Source organism: Notechis scutatus, chromosome 4 (assembly GCF_049901735.1).
Source record: "Notechis scutatus isolate UNSWTSFEM ecotype Mainland chromosome 4, rNotScu1.2, whole genome shotgun sequence".
NCBI classification, from domain to species: Eukaryota; Metazoa; Chordata; class Lepidosauria; order Squamata; family Elapidae; genus Notechis; species Notechis scutatus.
The window spans coordinates 96,376,571-96,394,720 of record NC_142012.1 but is presented as its reverse complement, the minus strand read 5'-3'; the positions used below and the strand labels follow the sequence as shown (position 1 = coordinate 96,394,720).

General features: G+C 37.7%; 1 protein-coding gene across 10 annotated transcripts in view; it reads left to right on the top strand.

Annotated features, from left to right (window-relative positions):
- The window catches only part of SGMS1 (sphingomyelin synthase 1), an 81,444-nt gene extending 66,050 nt beyond the window's left edge, over positions 1 to 15,394 (top strand). For all 10 annotated transcript variants that reach the window (XM_087964148.1, XM_087964146.1, XM_087964142.1 and 7 more), the window contains 4 exons: positions 3,053 to 3,170; positions 6,579 to 6,732; positions 11,154 to 11,320; positions 13,751 to 15,394. In XM_087964148.1, coding sequence (XP_087820274.1) covers positions 3,053 to 3,170; positions 6,579 to 6,732; positions 11,154 to 11,320; positions 13,751 to 13,930 — 619 coding nt within the window. In that variant the 3' untranslated portion in view covers positions 13,931 to 15,394. The remainder of the gene's footprint in view (positions 1 to 3,052; positions 3,171 to 6,578; positions 6,733 to 11,153; positions 11,321 to 13,750) is intronic.
- Positions 15,395 to 18,150: the final 2,756 nt, after the last annotated feature.

Sequence of the window (18,150 nt, the reverse complement as noted above, 5' to 3'; positions counted from 1 at the left end):
TAAAGGAGAAGGTTCATATAAAATCCATCTGAACTTCCTGGGAATTTATCTGTTTAGGGGCAAAATATAGATTTGCCTAATATCTCTGTAAAATTGATAGCAACAGCATAATTACTTGTGAAATCATTTAACTTCCTCATCATCACATGGGCAGATATGCTAAGCTACAAGGACTTTACTATTATTAATAAAATAGTAAAGTTTACTATTTGCCATTTTATTATACATGCTTTGAAGAAGTGCAAATGGACGAATATCAAATCTAGCTTTAAAGGATGCAATTCTCATTTTTGGGAAGGTTAGCTTTAGCAAGTAACTTCTGCAAATCTTGGATTCCCTAAGATGAGAAAGGATGAAGATGCCTTCAAGTGTGTGAAGAAGAAAATAAAATGGAGATCCAATTAGATTCTCCTATATGATAGAGAAATGTGTTGTCCAGATAAGTATTATGACTCTTGTATACTCCCTGCAATTCAGGAAATTTGGGAAAAGTTTTGCAGTGTGGCATTTCTGAAATATGTGGGGTTGAGGATAGGATATATAAAGTAGAGGAGAGGGAAAATTATCATTATACAAGAATATTTCTTGATCTCATCATAAGATTTGGGCTTTCAAAGAAGCAAAGAACATGCAGACTGTCCAGCCTCCATAATGTTACATTGGGATTTTTTTTTTTTCTTGAAAGCTTTCTTGGGACAGCTGTGATAAAATAAGATATATTTTGCAGATTTCATATAAGTGATAAATGTGCCCTGAATGGGACAGGGGAGGTGATTTTATACAAGTTAAAAGACTATAAAGTTGGGTAAAATAGTTCTTAAAACTGGTTTATATCCAGACGAAGACTTTCATAATCTTGTTGCATTGTATTTAGCATCTAAAGCAGTGGTAGTCAACCTGGTCCCTACCGCCCACTAGTGGGTGTTCCAGCTTTCATGGTGGGAGGTAGGGGTTTTGTCCCCTACTTTATAAATCACCATTACTGTGGAACCGGTGGGCGGTTGGAGAAAATTTTACTACTAACAGAGATACAAAAGTGGGCGGTAGGTATAAAAAGGTTGACTACCCCTGATCTAAAGCAAGTATGTTGAAATTTGGAGTTTCACTCTTAAATAGGAATCGGTGGAGTTCATGATTTCAAAGACCCAAAATGAAGATTTCAAAAACCCAAAATTAAGCCGGCAAGCATATCTGTGGAAGAAAGGTTGATACAAAGTTGACATAAATAAAGGTTGACTTAAAGCAACATAAAGTTGTTAATCCCATTAATTTCAATTTCCATTGGTTCATCTTATGCTGAAAAATATTTCTCCTGGTTGTAAAAGAGAAATTTTGACAAAATGATTGAGAACGTTGGATTACTGCCTTCACTCTGACATAACGTCTTGTAATAAAAGTTGCATTATGTGATTTGTGAAAAAGCCAAGTATTTGTTATGCAATCTCCAACTCGAAAAACATTTTGGAGTGCTTGCTTTTGAAATATGGCAATGTTTTGAGGGAGAGCATCCATTAATATTTTATATAATGGTCTTGATCCAAGAAAACTGTATTACTAGTTTTGTACACTAAATGGATGATTGGATAACAGCTTCCCTACATATTACAGCCAAGCATTTTAGAGTCCTGCACAAAAAGTTTGTAAAATAGCATTAGTGGTAAATTGTACATTGCCCTTTCAGTGGAAAGCATCTAAAAGTTTTCCCAAAATAAATCTTTGCAATCTGTTCAGCTTGATATTTATACTTGATATTTATTTTATAAATATAAATATTATAAATATGAACATACACACACACACACACACACATTCACTTGGCTGTTTTTGTATGTTGTCATACTACATAGATATTAACTGAAATCACATTGATTTCAGTGACTGCTATAAGTATGCTAAATCTGGAAACTATATCTGATGAAAACATTTTGCTATCAACAGTAAAAGTAAAGTCTCTGTTGAGTTCCAACTCTCCCCAATTTTATTTTTTGATAATGATATAAAAGTGGTTTCTAGTGGTTTTCTTCTTAGAATTTTTTAAACTTCCCAGTTTAACTTTCTTTCCTGGTATTTTTGGGTGGTCACCATCCAAGTTCTAGGCACGTTTTAAACCTATTTGGGCTATTTCAGAATATCTAAAATCAGTTAGCTACTTCTACTAGTTGGACTTGTTACCTATACTTTTCTCTTAAACTGGAATGTTGTCTTTTAAGGCTGTTAATAAAAATTCAGAATAGCTTACATGAAATAGTTATTGAGATAAAAATCAAAGAATCTGAGGAAATATCTTTTATGTCTTATAATAGATAAAAATGTCTGAACTTTTAAGTTGTCCAGAGGAATTAGAAAGAGGCCTTAGAACTAAGTATTACATTTTCATAAAAGCAATAGAGAGTTTGAGCATGAACATATTTAGTTTCAAGCAAATCATTTTTTTAAAAAAAATGGCAAAAGGTCTCTAAATGGGGACTAAAAGCAGAATAACTAACAAAGGTTAGGAAGAGAAATTACTTTTTTTCTTAGTGTAATTTGTTATTTCAGCTCAGTTTTGTTCAGCCTCTTGCTATCCTAAAAATAAATGCACCACCTTTAACTTGCATGGAAAAAATGAGCAAATCTGCACAGTGAATTTAAAAGCTCATAAAAACTTTAAAAACCTACAAATGGGGGATAAATTCATTTATTTGATTGGAGAATACTGTGAATATGCATACAGCCCCTCAACACTATATTATTCCAGATTACATCCCACACTGCGTTCAGTAAGTTTTTGCAGCTCTTTGGGAAAACTTCCAATAATTCTGCTATTTTGGTTATGTAGAAAAGAAACATAAGAACCAGACTTACTGTCGAAACAGTTTGAAGAATCTTCTTACCTAACTACAGTCTTCTTGGATCTATTCTAGTTCTGTGAATTTGGAATATTTCATTTGATTTGTTTTTAGTAGTTTTTGGTGTGAACGGAGTGGTGTCTTGTGGAAAACACTCTTTTTACAATATTCTGAAGCCCTTCAAATGATATACAGTTCTCTCTACCTTTTCTTTCCCCTTTCAGGTCTATTATTGGCAGAAGATTTTTTTGTATAGTTGGCACATTATACTTATACCGTTGTATTACAATATATGTAACGACGCTCCCAGTACCTGGCATGCATTTCAACTGTTCGCCAAAGGTAACCTTTTTTTGTTTTACTATCATTATCTAACAGCATTTTTTTTTTCATTTTCTTAGACATTCTGAAAGAGCTGGCTCAGAGTGACTAATGAATTTCTTACCAAGATAATTGGCCAATTTTTTTTCCACAGATAGTCAGTATTGCTTATTACTCAATTTTCTTTTGCTCAACCAGACAAACAGTTTCTGTCAGTATTCAGTTCTATATTTCTGCTATCCTATCGTGGCAATCATTTGGTTATCACATTGAAATAGACCCATGAAATTCCCAGCTTCAAAGCCAAGAAAGACTGTCAGAATTGATCTCATCCCTCAGGAAGGCCAGAGCATTCCGGCATTTGAATTTTGAAGGAATTTATAAACTCTCCAATTGCCATATTTGAATGTATTCTGATAGAAATAACTGTAATCAATTTAGGGTAACATCCTTAATATAGTTCCACAATTTATCATCCAGAAAAATTGCTTGATAGTTAGTAGAAGCACAAGACTTCTTTGGATACATAGATGTAGTGCCAAACAGAGCCATTTAATAATTGTGTTTTCTGTCCACACCAAAATTTTAATCAGACAAGATGGAAGAGGTTTTTCAAAGCCCTACAGAAGGTTAATTGGATGTGGCCCTCTGAATTTCACAAGATAAACTGTTCCAAAGAGTCTAGCCACCATGGAAAAGATGCTTCTTAGACATTCTGTAATATTTAGCAACATTTAAGGGAAGAGGCCTGGAACGTGCCCATCCTATCTAATCTGATAGTGCAGTTGACATATCAACATGCTGGGTCAGTTGCAACTTCTGAGTGGTCTTCAACAGCAGCTCTATGCAAAGTATATTACACTAACTAAGACTACTAAGTAAGCAAGGCCTACCAATCCAGGAAGGGACACAATTGGTGATAATCCAAAGCTGTGCAATGGCTGCCATAGTCATGACAGGATTTGAGCAGGACCTCAGGAGGATCACCAAGTCACCAATAAAGGAGAATATTTGTAATTCATTGTTGAAAGGAAGGGTCCTTGGTGCTCTCTGAGCTTGGCTGTTTTCTTGCAGATATTTCATTACCCAAATTAGGTAACATCATCAGTGCTAGCACTAAGGACCTCTGACCACCAATTTGTATAACTCTTGTCTTAGGGAATGTTACCTCTTCAAGAGGCAAGGATGATGAGAACCCATAGGAATTCAGAGGCTCAAAGTTTGTCTTACCAGGGATGAGTCTAAGCTGGTACACCCCCCCACTCCCAGTTGAATCTTTCATAGTCTCCAAGCTCGGGGTAAGCACTTGAATGGCATCCCCTGCCCAGTATGAGGTGCAGATAACTAAATCCATTAACTGATGATCTGTGAACTGATAATACCATACCCCGCACTATTGAATGATCTCACCCTGCAGTGTGATGTAGGTGATAAATAGAAAAGAGGAGAGAACAGAACCCTAAAGCATCCCAGGTAGAGGAGGCCAAGGAGTGGACCTCTCCCCTGGACCAGCATCAATTGGAACTAATGGAGGAAGGAGGAAAACCAGTGCAAAACAGTATCCATATTGAACCAGTCCCAGAAGGATACCATGGTTGATTCTTGAAGGTTTTCAGTGAAGGAACTCACATGTCTGAAAAGCTGTGAAACAAGCCATGCCTGCATTAGGTCTGACATTAATTCCTATTCTTGATTTTAGTTATTCTAATATAATCCTTAAAAGAACTATTTCCTCGCACAAACTCTCTCCGTTAACCACCACAGTCTGTCACTCACTCGCTTCCTCTCGTAGATGACAGTTTGGACTTCGGGACCACCATTACTTGTTGAAGGTCTCTTGCTTGTTGGCCTCTACTGGGTCTCTCTTCGCTGTGGTAGGGGTTGCCTCCCCCTCACCGCAGCTCGAGTCTCCCCACACTGGCACGTTTCTCTGTGGGACTCGTGCACCCCAAGGGATCGTACCAACAGCAAAAAAGGGCTAAGAAGAACCGCAGGCGGGCTTCAGCACCTCTGTTCGTCCTTATATCACCACTGGAAGTCCATAAGAACTGATTTCTCCACAACAATGAACATAATTAAATTCTGGAAGCCACTATTTTAATGGAAAATAGATTTAAAAGAATATAACTTATTAATATTTAATGAACACTTATTTGTTTTAATTTGATTTGTTGACTTTGTAACTGCTGTGAAATATTTTCAGACATGTCCATAAAACAGAAGTGAGCTGTTAATTATCTAGTAGGAGCTCCTATTAATTATCTAACTTTGTGGTTATAGAATAAGGTTTTTTTATTAATTTGATAACAGTAATGTTACAGTATTATAAACACAATGAATGCCAAATGTATCTTCTTTCTCCGCCTTAATTCATATTTATGACTAGTGGGTTTAAGTTGTCATTTATGAGTTTGGGGAATTAAAGTTTATTTTCTTGTCAGCTCTCTTAAAAACATGGTAATTGGGTTCTTACAATGTATTGCACTTTTCTTGCTAACTTCCCAGAAAATATTGCAACATATTAGAAACCGTTGTTTTATAGCTGTCGTAAACATATGTGAGCAACTTCATCTACATTTTTCTTTGAGATGCCACCTAAATGGCATTGTTACTTAGAATTTTCAAAGAAACAGGATAAGTGTGTTAGTGATGTTTTAACCTTGAAAATGTAGATATGTGTGTAGGACTTGTTTGGGTTTAGACCAGTATTTTCCTGCAGGATCATTTGTAGCCTCTAGTTTTCTTAATATCATACAATACCAATATATAGGAAAAGTACACATACAAATGAGGAATGAATCTATTAAATTTGGTCCTAACTTTGTGAGATTGGATTTGCCATCTGTTTATTTCTATCCAAAAAGAGTAGTATTCATTTCAACCATTTCTTGTTAATCAGCATCCATCTGCAAAGAAGATAGGTCAGTTCTCCCCACCTAAACAGTGATTCAAAATTCTTGTTGTCATTTGACTGATTATAGTATAGAAAGAAAGAAAATGATTGTGCTGAACAAGTAGCTTCTCTGATATTTTAACCTATTTATGTTGAACAATGAAAGTGATTTTAAGTTCCTACTTTCTGTTTTGATGAAACATTCATGATGAGGAAAAAAAACCGTCTGTGGTTATGTAAAGAAAAGTTCCCTGTGCAGTTTTCATAAGGGTTATCTGTAATTTTAAAACCTGTGAAGAAATTTGCGATTCGCAAACACATTCTTGTAAAAGCTTTTGTATAGTGAAATGTACCTCCCTCAAGCTTATGCTATAATCCATGAGCCTTTGTGTTGGAACAAAATTCTTTATTGCTATTTATTCCCTCTGCTGCTTGATTCATTCAGTGGCCTGGAAATTTAATTATTTGCAGTGCAATGTTTTACAGTTAGGCACATTTGAACTAACACATTGATTTATCCCTTCCTCTTTCTGAAGCTTTTTGGCGACTGGGAGTCACACATGAGAAGGATCATGAAGCTGCTTGCCGGGGGTGGTCTGTCAATCACAGGAGCCCATGACATGTGTGGTGACTACCTATATAGCGGCCATACGGTGATGTTAACTCTGACATACTTATTTATCAAAGAGTGTAAGTGCCTCCATTATTCTATAGAGCACTGTATGTTATTTGATTAATTGAGATCACTCTGCCGAGATGCTGCCCTTCACAAAGCTTTATATCTTTATTATATGTTTTTTTAAGAAGTATATTTTATAGATTATAACTATCCCCCAAATAAAGCAACTCGGAGAAGATTTGTTAAGGATATTGATCAATGTCCTTCAATGATCTAGAAATATATATTATAGATTGATGTAACAATGCTTTGTAATTGCTCTATATTATATTTGCTACATTGCACCTATTCTATCAGTATTTACCAAACTTTATGACTACTAGTAACAGTTGCATGAATTGGACAAGATTTAATCATACAGTACTTGTTTCCTAGGAGTGAGCTACAGGACTTCTTAATTTTCAGTCCCAAATAAGATTTTTTTCAAAGCTAAAAATACTGAGTTATAATTGAAGCAAATGAAATTAGAATAATGTTGAAGCAACTGGAGTAACATAACATTTTAGTTTTTACTGTTACGCAAGTAACATCCTTGTTGAACAACCACTTGTTCTGCAATCATTTGAAGTTATGGTGCTGAACAAGGGGCACTTAAGAACTGTTCCTTGTAGTGGCAGCCATCATAATGGTTCCCGAGTTCACATGATCATGATCCAGGTGCTTCTCAACTAGTTTATAATTATGACATCACCGCATCCCACAGTAATGTGGTGGCACAGTGGTTAGAGGGCAGTATTGCAGGTTAATTCTATTGACTGCCAGCAGTTCAATTCTGACCGCCTGAAGGTTGACTCAGCCTTCCATTCTTCCATGAGGTAATATGAGGACTGAGATGGTTGGGGGCAATATGCTGACTCTGTAAACCACTTAGGGCTGTAAAGCACTATGAAGCGGTATATAAGTCTAAGTGCTATTGCTATGTGATTTCCATTTACAACCTTCCCAATTTGCTTCTGACAAGCAAAGTCAATGCAGAAGCCAATGGAATTTGCAAATAGTGATCGCGTGACTGTGCGAACCTGCAACTGTATGATATTTGCCTAATGACAGCAACTGACAGAACTGCTGTTGCAAGTTGGCATAGTCACATAAAATCATGCTTTACTACTGCATTGCTTAGCGTTGTAATTGCTGGTTTCAAATATCACAGTTAAAGTAAGGACTACCTATAATAGTTTCTGTTCTACATAATCAAGAAGTGACACTTTTAAACTACTTGTTCTCTCATAAGACACTGAGTGGAATCCACTGGTCTTCCTTTATCAATTAAAAAACTCCCATCAGCAGAATGTGGAGAGGAAAAATTATTTCTTTTATGCTCCTTCCAAATCTACTCCACAAGGTTGGGAAGTCTTCCGTGGAGTACAGTCTGAAGAATTTTCTAGATCAGGAGGAATAAATAAAATAATAAAATCACCATTCCTGTTTTGCTGATCAAAGCTTTCTATTGGTTCCATCCACTCATTTTTAGAATATGGACAAGAAATTAATTCAGTAGCAGAACTTGCAGAAATGAGATTAATTTAACCACAAAAATCAAACTGTGCTGTAGATTGAACATTTAGATTTAAACTATGTAAATTAGCAATCCAATTATTGCTGCATCTAGCTGACTTGTTAAAATGTCAGTCACGATAGTACTCTACAATGTAAACCAGGGGTGTCAATTTCATTGAGGGCTGCATCAGGGTTGTGTTTGACCTCGGGCTGGGGTGGGTGTGGCCAGGGTGGGCGTGGCCAGCTGTGGTGGCCCGAGTGCTCTGCCAGCAAATTTCCGTTTTCAGCTGAGACGGCCTCTTGTAACTCTGTGCCAGTGAAAATGGGGGTTAGGAGGGCCATGTGTGTTTTCGCTGGCAGAGGGTTGCAGGAGGCCATCCCAGCCAAAAACGGAGATTGGCAGCCATTTTCGCTGACAGAGGCACCGTGGGCTGGTCCTTTGCTGTTTCCAGGGCAACCCCGCGGGCCAGATCTAAGCACCCCATGGTCTGGATGTGGCCCACGGGCCTCGAGTTTGATATCTCTGGTGTAAACCATGCTTGTATTTAAAATGGAATGCTTATCAGTTAAATATCTATTATTAGGTATAATAAAACAGACATGGGTGGGCATGGCAACTCAATGTCACTTCCACTGAGTTACATGACCCCCCAGGTTTTGTGGTCTTCTGTATTTTCTATGGGGAACAAGTTGCGCTCTCTCTCCTCCCTCCCTCTCCCATCTCTTTCTCCCTCTATCTCCCTCTCCCTCCTTTCCTCCTTCTCATCTCTCTTTCTTTCTCTCTCCCTCTCCTTCTCTCTCTCTCTTCTAACTTTCTCTCTCTCTCTCTATGCCTCTTCCTCCCTCCTTGTCCCCCACTCCCCACCCCCCTTCCCAGGGAATAACTGTAAGGAAATTTGGCCACTTCTTTCTGTCTCTGGAAAGATACAAAAATAAACCTTGCATTCCAAAAGGAGTGACAGTCAGGCTGTTACCTCACAGTGCTACGAGGTTGCTGCCTTAGATCGCTGCTGGATCCTTGCAAAACTGGGCAAAGACAGAGAGGGGGGAGCAGACAGAGCTGAATTGAGCCAAATCTCTCTCCCTCCCTTTGTATCTCTCTCTCTCTCTGTGTATCTCTCTCTCTCTCGCTCCCTGTCTGTGTCTTCTCACTCTCTTGGAAAGCCCTGCGTGCTCTCCTTGGGGCTCTTCGCTGTCCCCTTTTCTTTCTTCCTTTTGGAAATCTGGGCTGGCTGAAGAATGAGAGGAGGAAGAGGGGGAAGAGGGAAGCCTCCACCGTGGCTTCCACTTGTTCCTCAGCCCGGATTTCCAAAAGGAAGGAAGAAAAAAGGACAGCAAAGAGCCCTGAGTAGAGCACGCAGGACTTTCTGAGAGAGTGAGAAGCTTCTTTTCTTTCTTCTTGGCGAGTTTTTGGAAATCCAGGTTGGCTGAGGAATAAGCGCAAACCATGGCGGAGGCTTCCTCCCTCCCTCTCCCTCTCCCCTCCTTCTCCTCTCGTGCGCACCCTCCAGGCCCCACCACAGCCGGATCCATGGCTGTTCGCTGCTCTTGCAGCACCTGTGCAGCACACTCAAATTTAGTGTGCTTTACTCCATCTTGTCCTCCTCCTCCTGGAGCCCATTACAATGCGGTGCATCGGAGCTGCCGCATTCGAGGCGCCGGCTCCGGAGCGGTGCAACGGGGTGATCCTGCAGGGCCTCGAATGCCCCCCTGCCACCTCTTAGCGCTCCCCTGCCGGCCCTCTTGCCTCTTAGCGCCCCCCTAAGGCATCCCACCGCCCGCCAGGGAGCGGTACCACCCACTTTGGGAACCACTGAACTAGACTGAAATGTTCACTTTAAAAAATAAAAATAAAGTTACATACATACATACATACATACATACATACATACATACATACATATGAGAGAGACTTTTCCCTCTCTAGAATAAAATGCAAAATGGTGCTAATGTACAAGTTACTTGTATGCTAAGTTAATCATACACCAGCTCTCTCAACTTGGTTGGGGAAGCGTGTGGGTTTGGAAATACAGAATTTGTAATCCAACACTTGGATTATGAAAAAGCAAGATAACGCTATAATGATATAAAAATACATATCTTCAGTTGAGATCTCCAAAACACGTTTATCAAAGTGGATTTAGGATCATTTTAGGTTATGGAAATCATAGGATTGGAAGGTGTCTTGGACTGGACCTTTTAGTCCAATCCTATGCATATAGCAGGAATCTCATACTAGCTCCAATTTATGCCTCTCCAATTTTTTGCTTAAAATACTTCCCATAATGGAGCACTTACGGCTCCAGATGGCAGGTATTTCATTGCTTAATATAAAGGTGGGAACTATGGCTCCTTTATGATTTGTGGACTTCAACTCCCAGAATTCCTGAGCCAGCTATTCTGGCTCAGGAATTCTGGGAGTTGAAGTCCACAAATCATAAAAGAGCCATAGTTCCCCACTCATGGCTTAATAGCTCTCACAGTCAGAAAATTCTTCCTTCATTTGATTTTGAATCTCCCTCTTCAAAGCCACAAAGAATTAGTCCGGGCCATTTTCCTTATGATAGCCCTTCAAGCATATGAAGACTGCTGTTATGTCCTTTGCTTTTCTGCATAGCACTAGCAATAACACTTAGACTTACATACCGCTTCACAGGGCTTTACAGCCCTTTATAAGCAATTTACAGAGTCAGTATATTGCCCCCAACAATCTGGCTCCTCATTTTACTGGCCATGGAAGGATGGAAGGCCGAGTCAACCTTGAGCCGGTCAGGATCAAACTTCTGGCAGTGGAATGCAGCCACCACAGCTCACCCTATTCTACTTGGGACTTATCTTGTTTTCAGAATAGCAAACATTTTAATTCCTGTGCATGAAGATATTATGTGTTTAAAGTATTCATGAATTGAGGCCTTGTGTTTTTCCTTATTTTCAGATTCACCTCGGCGATTCTGGTGGTATCATTGGATTTGCTGGGCTCTCAGCATAGTCGGGATGTTCTGTATTCTCTTAGCTCATGATCACTACACTGTGGATGTGGTGGTGGCTTACTACATCACTACAAGACTTTTCTGGTGGTATCATACCATGGCCAATCAACAAGTGAGTTTCTTTTCTTTCCCCTGTAAAAATGTATTATTAGGTGGGTCTAGCTTGCTCAAGCCCAGTCCAGTATAATGATCATTTCAGCACCAGTTTATTTTCTGGCTGCATCCCTCCTTCGTATAGTACCCCATATATAGTTTAATGTCTCACTTGAAGGATTAGGTTTTTTGAGGTTAAGATTTTGAGGTTAAGTCTCGCTTAGCAACTGAATTGTTGGGCTCAGTTGTAGTCCTATGTCAAGGACTATGTGTAGAAGGCTGGACAAGCATTGGAGCAGTGTATAAAGGCCATGATGTTGGACTGTATACAGACCTCTTTTTCACACACTGGAGTCCTTGTGGCCATTCTCTCTTCTCAAAGTATTTGGGGGATTGGCCTGCTGGATATTGGGTAACAGATCACTGTTTTCTCATGCCTCAGTCATTCTAAGGTAGCTGGAAGGAAGAATAAGTTGAAAGACCCATTTCGGCTATTTGGGAAGCTACGAGTTTTAATCCATCATACAGTTGATGACTGAAAGCTTCACATGAGTCACCCACAAAAACATTTCTGTAAGGATTGTGGAAGAAAGGGGAAAGATCGTTCCTAAAGTAGAAAAATGCTATGCTGCTAAATAGACAACACATACAGTGAACTCGTCTATTTCATAACTCTATAATTAGTCTCCGTTTCGTTCATAGGGAAAAAAATCTTAAGTGTTATAGGTGTCATAAGACTAAGTCCATTATTATTCCCTTGATAATAATAGTCTCTATTTGGAGTAACAGATAATTTGACAAGTTAGGTTTTGATGCCAGTATCATCATCTCAAATTTAGTCATAAGATTAAATCCCATAATAACATGATGCAGGTGATAAAATATGTTCTGAAAACTGTGCTTACCAAATGAATATTGATCTGCTCCCTGTCACTTGTAAAGTTATGTACTTCAGTGTAACTTTGAAGGTAATTGAACTTCCACAAGCTTATTTAGAGCCTCTTCCTATGTAATAAGAAAAACTAGGAGGCAAGGGTGAACAAGACGGTTGAAGATCATCCATCAGGGCTTCTGATGGGTTACTTACAAGAAGAACTAGGACCACTTTTTGGAGAGTAAGTGTGTTAGGTAGACATAATATAGGAGCCTAAGAATGGCATTTTTCCACTTTGCAGAATAGTCTTCTACTGAGAGTTAGGCTGACCCATATGGTTTTGGCAGTATGTAAAACTGCAGTGACAATTGCTTAATAGCAATAGCACTTAGACTTATATACCACTTCACAGTGCTTTGCAGCCCTCTCTAGGAAGTTTACAGTCAGCATATTGCCCCCAACAATCTTGGGTCCTCATTTTACTGACCTCAGAAGAATGGAAGGCTTGAGCCGGTCAGGATTGAACTGCTGGCAGTCGGTAGAGTTATCCTGTAGTACTGCTTTCTAACCACTGTGCCACCACGGCTCTTAAGGTCTGCAGTTACTCATGTCTTAAGTAATTCTTACAATATCTGATCACATGACCTACTCCCAATCAGTCTGAACCACAAATGTTAGATTATTATTATTTTTTAAAATTCCCCTTGCAGAGTTGTTTTGGCATCTCTTCTGACTCTGCAATCAAATCAATAGGTCACCGTTTATTCATCTCTGCTGCATTTAGCATGCAGAGTTTAGCCCTACTTCTTACTCATTTTTGCAGGCTAGTCCGAAATCAAAGTTATTCACTTTCTATCTGTTCACTTCTTCATTGAAAACTTCAGGAATTTGCTTGATTGCATTTGCTATTGAAAGAAAGTGATTGGTTTAAGGCTACTCTGTTAACTTAATGTCTAAGGCAAGACTAGAATTCACAGTCTCTTATGGTTTCTAGCCTGGTACCTTTAACCACTATACCAGGCTGGCTCTCTTATGTTGGTTAAGGCCTCTGAAATTCCAGAGATACAAAGAGAGCCATATACACACCATTATGTATATACAGGTATTTAGATGCCTGTACATTTTTGTATTTATTAGCAACATTTTAAGACTGCCAAACTCGTACAACCTTTCCTTCTCTCCTTCATTAGTTTTACTGCATTCCGTTTCATTCTATTTTTACAATAAGAGTTGTTACAATATAAGCACTAACCTTCCTTCTGTAACCTGCTTCCTCTTGTGCCTTGTATAAATTGGGATTTTTTTTAAGGGTGTGTGTGTTTAGAAGTAATAAATAAAACTAAGAAACACCACTGTTTACGGAGGGAGCTCCCAGCCACAATATTTTTTCACCTCCTCTAATAATCCTACTTTTAAAAAAGCACAGGTCTGTATTGGAAGGGCCCAATGAGAAGATCTTTACTTGACAGCAGTGTGAATTTCACTAGAAAGGTTTATAGGTTTCCTGAAGAATAAGTACATTATTCTGAGTGCTGTTAACTAAATAGCTTGTTTATAATATTTTTTTTCCTCCAGGTGCTAAAAGAAGCTTCTCAGACTAATCTTCTTGCACAGGTGTGGTGGTACAGACCCTTCCAGTACTTTGAAAAGAATGTCCAAGGCATTGTACCACGTTCCTATCATTGGCCTTTTTCCTGGCAAGCTTTGTATCTGAGCCGGTCAGCAAAATACAGCAAACTGGTGAATGATACATAACAGATAACAATAAGGAGATGGCGAGAGAACTGTCTAAAAGTGCTCGGAACTCACCTAGATGTGACTCCATAGCAATTGAACTGGTCCCTTGATTCTACCTTTTAACCATTACCCTGACTTTAATCTCTTACCTGGTAAGCACTGTGATAACTTTTTTTTCTCCAAAGGATCTGCGACGGACAACAATAAAGTTATGGTAACTTATCATGCACTGTATACATTTCTTGTTAATAGATTATGGATTTGCATTGCTCATCACCATGTTTCTTTGTATATGATGCAGCAACATAACAAAAAAAACAAAAACAAATGCTTTTATATCATAAGTTCTGGTCTTTCCAGTCAAGTCTGGGAATGAAGCATATTATTTTCTTGGGAAAACATAATTTTCATATCTCTTGCCCCAAAGATTGGGCTGTAAGCCATTTTCTAGCAAATGTCTATATGAAGGTTTCTAAATACCTGACTGGGATAAATATACAGGAATCTTTCTATCTGTTTCACTGAAGCTACAAATGATAGACACAGAAAGGTTTGGTAATCATTGATTTTGTAAATCTGCAGTGACAGTGTCAAACGGTGCAAAAAAAAAATTATTCTGTTGTAAAGTGATTTTCTAAGTATTTCCTAACTTTATTTTTCAAAAGATAATGCATTCAAATGAATTCTAAAAAGGTTTTTACATGATAGAGAAAAGAGTTAAACTTAAAAAAAATGCTTCTTGGGAGAAAGATTTGTCTGTTCTTAGTGCCTTTCTTGTCTTGATAGTATGGTCAGTAGGCAGTCTTTACAAACTTTTGTTTAAAATAAAGTATTCCACAAAACCAAGATTATACGTATTGTACACATTATCAAATTTTATATCTAAATTAAACTGGAAATCTGTTTGCAATATTCAGATGATTAAATTGGGCGGGGAAGGGGGGAATCTAATATGATAATCGCGTCTTCACACTTTGTGAGCAGGTTAGAATGAAATATACTATTTAAATTATTTTATTGTCTACTCCATACATGGATTTTAACTATAGCAAGAAAATAGCCATGACTTCCTTATTGTGAGTTTATTTTTCAAAGTATAAACAAATAAAAATAAATTCAAATTACAAACAATGTCTGCTCCCTAAGTGAAAATATTGTTGAAAAACAATTGATTTATTTAAAAACAGGTTTGTGCAGAAACTGCATGTAATTCTAAAATTTTAAATCCTGCCATACATACTTTGTTTGGGGGAAGTATTCTACCCTCTACTTGCCAATGTGCAGAACAAAAGATAGTTTTTTAAGAATGAAGAAGCATATATATATCTATATCTATATAAATATATATATATATATATATATATTCATTCTGTATTTTACGTGAAACAGAATTATCTTCTGTAGGGTTTTTGTGTGTTCAAAAAGGTGAAATTTGTATTGTAAAACAATAACGGTGAAGGAAAATAAAAGGCTTTTGAAGAAGCAGTGTCCTTCGTTTGTCAAATTGAACAAGCAAAAAACCAAGCAAACCATAAAGCAAAGCTCAGAAAAGCACACACCTGATCCATATCAAAAGGAGCTTTCCTTTTACATATGTGTGGATATATTATTATTATTGTTGACTTAACAGTGGAAAAAATGGGAAAAGAACCATAGAAGGTATGTATCTGTATATGTACACACCTGTGCCTTCAAGGCACTGTTGACTTCGGCAACTACTGGTATGTGGACAAGACCCTGCAGTTTTCTTGACAACATTTTGGAAGTGATTTGACCTTGCCTCCTTCTTCCTGTGGCTGAGAGAGAGCAACTGTGGCAAGGTCACCAGCTGGTGTTATGTCCAAGATGGGATTAGAACTCCCAGTCTCCAGTTTTTAACTTGGTGCTTTAACCACTGCACCAAAGTGACTCTCCTAGATGCTGCTACATCACGGGTGTCAAACTCATGGCATTACATTGCTGCTTCGTGACGTTTTTCCCATTCTCCAGCGGAGCTGGGGTGGGCTTGGCCTGTGCATGATAAAAAGCTTGTTCAACTATAGGGAAAGAGAGTTCTTCAAATCAGGCTGTAAATCAGGGGTCTTCAAACTTGACAGCTTTAAGACTTGTGGTCTTCAACTCCCAGAATTCCTCCTCCAGTCATGTTAGCTCAGGAATTCTGGGAGTTGAAGTCCACAAGTCTTAAACTTGCCAAGTTTGAAGACCCTTGCTATAAATGAAGGAGAATGGGTGTCTTTCCAGTTTTTTAATATCAATCTTTTTTGCAATTTGTAAACCCCAGCATGTGTTCTAGGACAAAATAATAGTATTTTATAAATAGTCCAAAAAAAAATCTAGTCACATTCTGAGAAATAAAATCACCTTCAGACAGGAATAACTGTAAATAAAATGGATTTAGGCAGATTGAAATTCTGGCTAAAAGAGTTATTCGCTACAACCAGGCATTTTTATAAGGGCAAAATGTGGATATTGCAGAGGTTTCTTTATTACACAGACAAAAAAGTTGATCAAATGGAATGTTTACAATTTCCTTGCAAAAATGGATGTTGGAAGGATGTTACAGCTTGCTAGTTAGGATTTCTCTGAATTTTGGAACAATTATTTGGCTTAAATACCTGTAGTTTAAAATGCTATAATTATTCAGTTAATAATTATGCCATTGAGAATGATTGTACAATGTCTCTGTCCGCATTTTGCATATTGTCAATAAATTAGAAAGGAGATTTAATTATGTAGTTAAAAGTTATTCTGAAGTCTCTATGGAGATTCTCAGTCATTCAGGTCATGGTTGTCACAAAAGTGCTTTTTCAATAGGCAACTGGACTTCCTTTGTTTTTCCTTGAAGACATTTCGCTTCTTATCGAAGAAGCTTCTTCATTCTGAACTGAACTGAACCGAAGAAGCTTCTTGGATGAGAAGTGAAACATCTTCAAGGAAAAACAAAGTTATTCTGATATCTTTCCCCATTTTAATGCTAAACTTAGTTTGTACCTCTCTTAAAAAGACATCTAAGGGAAAGAGGAAAAAATATAGAAGTAAAAAAAAAAAAAGATGGAAGAGATACATTTGCACAAGCAAATCTTATCAACAAAATGCATCATGTTGCATTTGAGCTCAAAGCCCATTGGTTGCTTCTTGTGATTTTTCCATTAGACCATGTTATTTCTTGTGTTGATATAAATTCTTAGGGATCATATAGTGCCCCCTGTGCATGCATGCGCACATGACCCCCCAATGTGCCACATGACTGCACATGCATGTGCAACCCCCCTTGGGCATACCGCACATCTCTGCATGCGTACGCACCTTCCACGACCCCTGCGCATGTGCATCAGATATCCGACAGATGGTGAGAGGCGCATACACAGTAGACCTGCTCACTCACGTGCCGGCAGTAATGGCTCTGTGTGCCACTTCTGGCATTCGTGCCATAGGTTCGCTATCACGGCTCGAGAATGTTATGTTGCCCAACCCTGTTTATTGTTTGCTATTGAGTATTCAGTATTGTGTTACAGAACACCTGCTTTTTTATTTCTTTATATATATATATATATATATATATATATATAAAAGTTTTTATTTTTAAGACAAACATATACAAACAAAACATAAAACATCTTCCATTTTATATATATACAGTGTGTGTTGGTTACAAATCTTTTGTGCTATCCTTTCGTAGTCATTACAGTTTATATAGATTTTCACATTGTCAAACTAACATATGCTTATATATTTATCAGTTATTAATCATCCATGACTAAACTATTCCATCATTTTATACGAGATATTCCAAATTTTATTTTGAAATTTATATTGTACTTTCATCCAATGGTTATATATGTCTGTATCATATTTTATATCAATCTATTGAACCTCTATTACAAAATTATCTAATCTATTACATTACCATGTCTTTTTGTCCAACCATTGATAAAACAAATCCCATATCATATAAAATTGCTTATCTTCTTGCTCTCTAATTTCAAATGTCAATTTACTCATTTCAGCACAGTCCATAATTTTCTTAATAACTTCCTCCTGCATAGGTATTTTTTCATTTTTCCAATTCTTAGCAAGTACAATTCTAGCCGCTGTCAAGACATTTACAATCAAATCGAACACCTGCTTTTTAAAGATTGTATTTTATCACCGAAAAATCATCTGCAAACAAGCCTTGTATAGAAAGAAGAGAAGCAAGGATTCAAAAGCACAGCCTCAGGCGTCATCTTGTCTCCCAC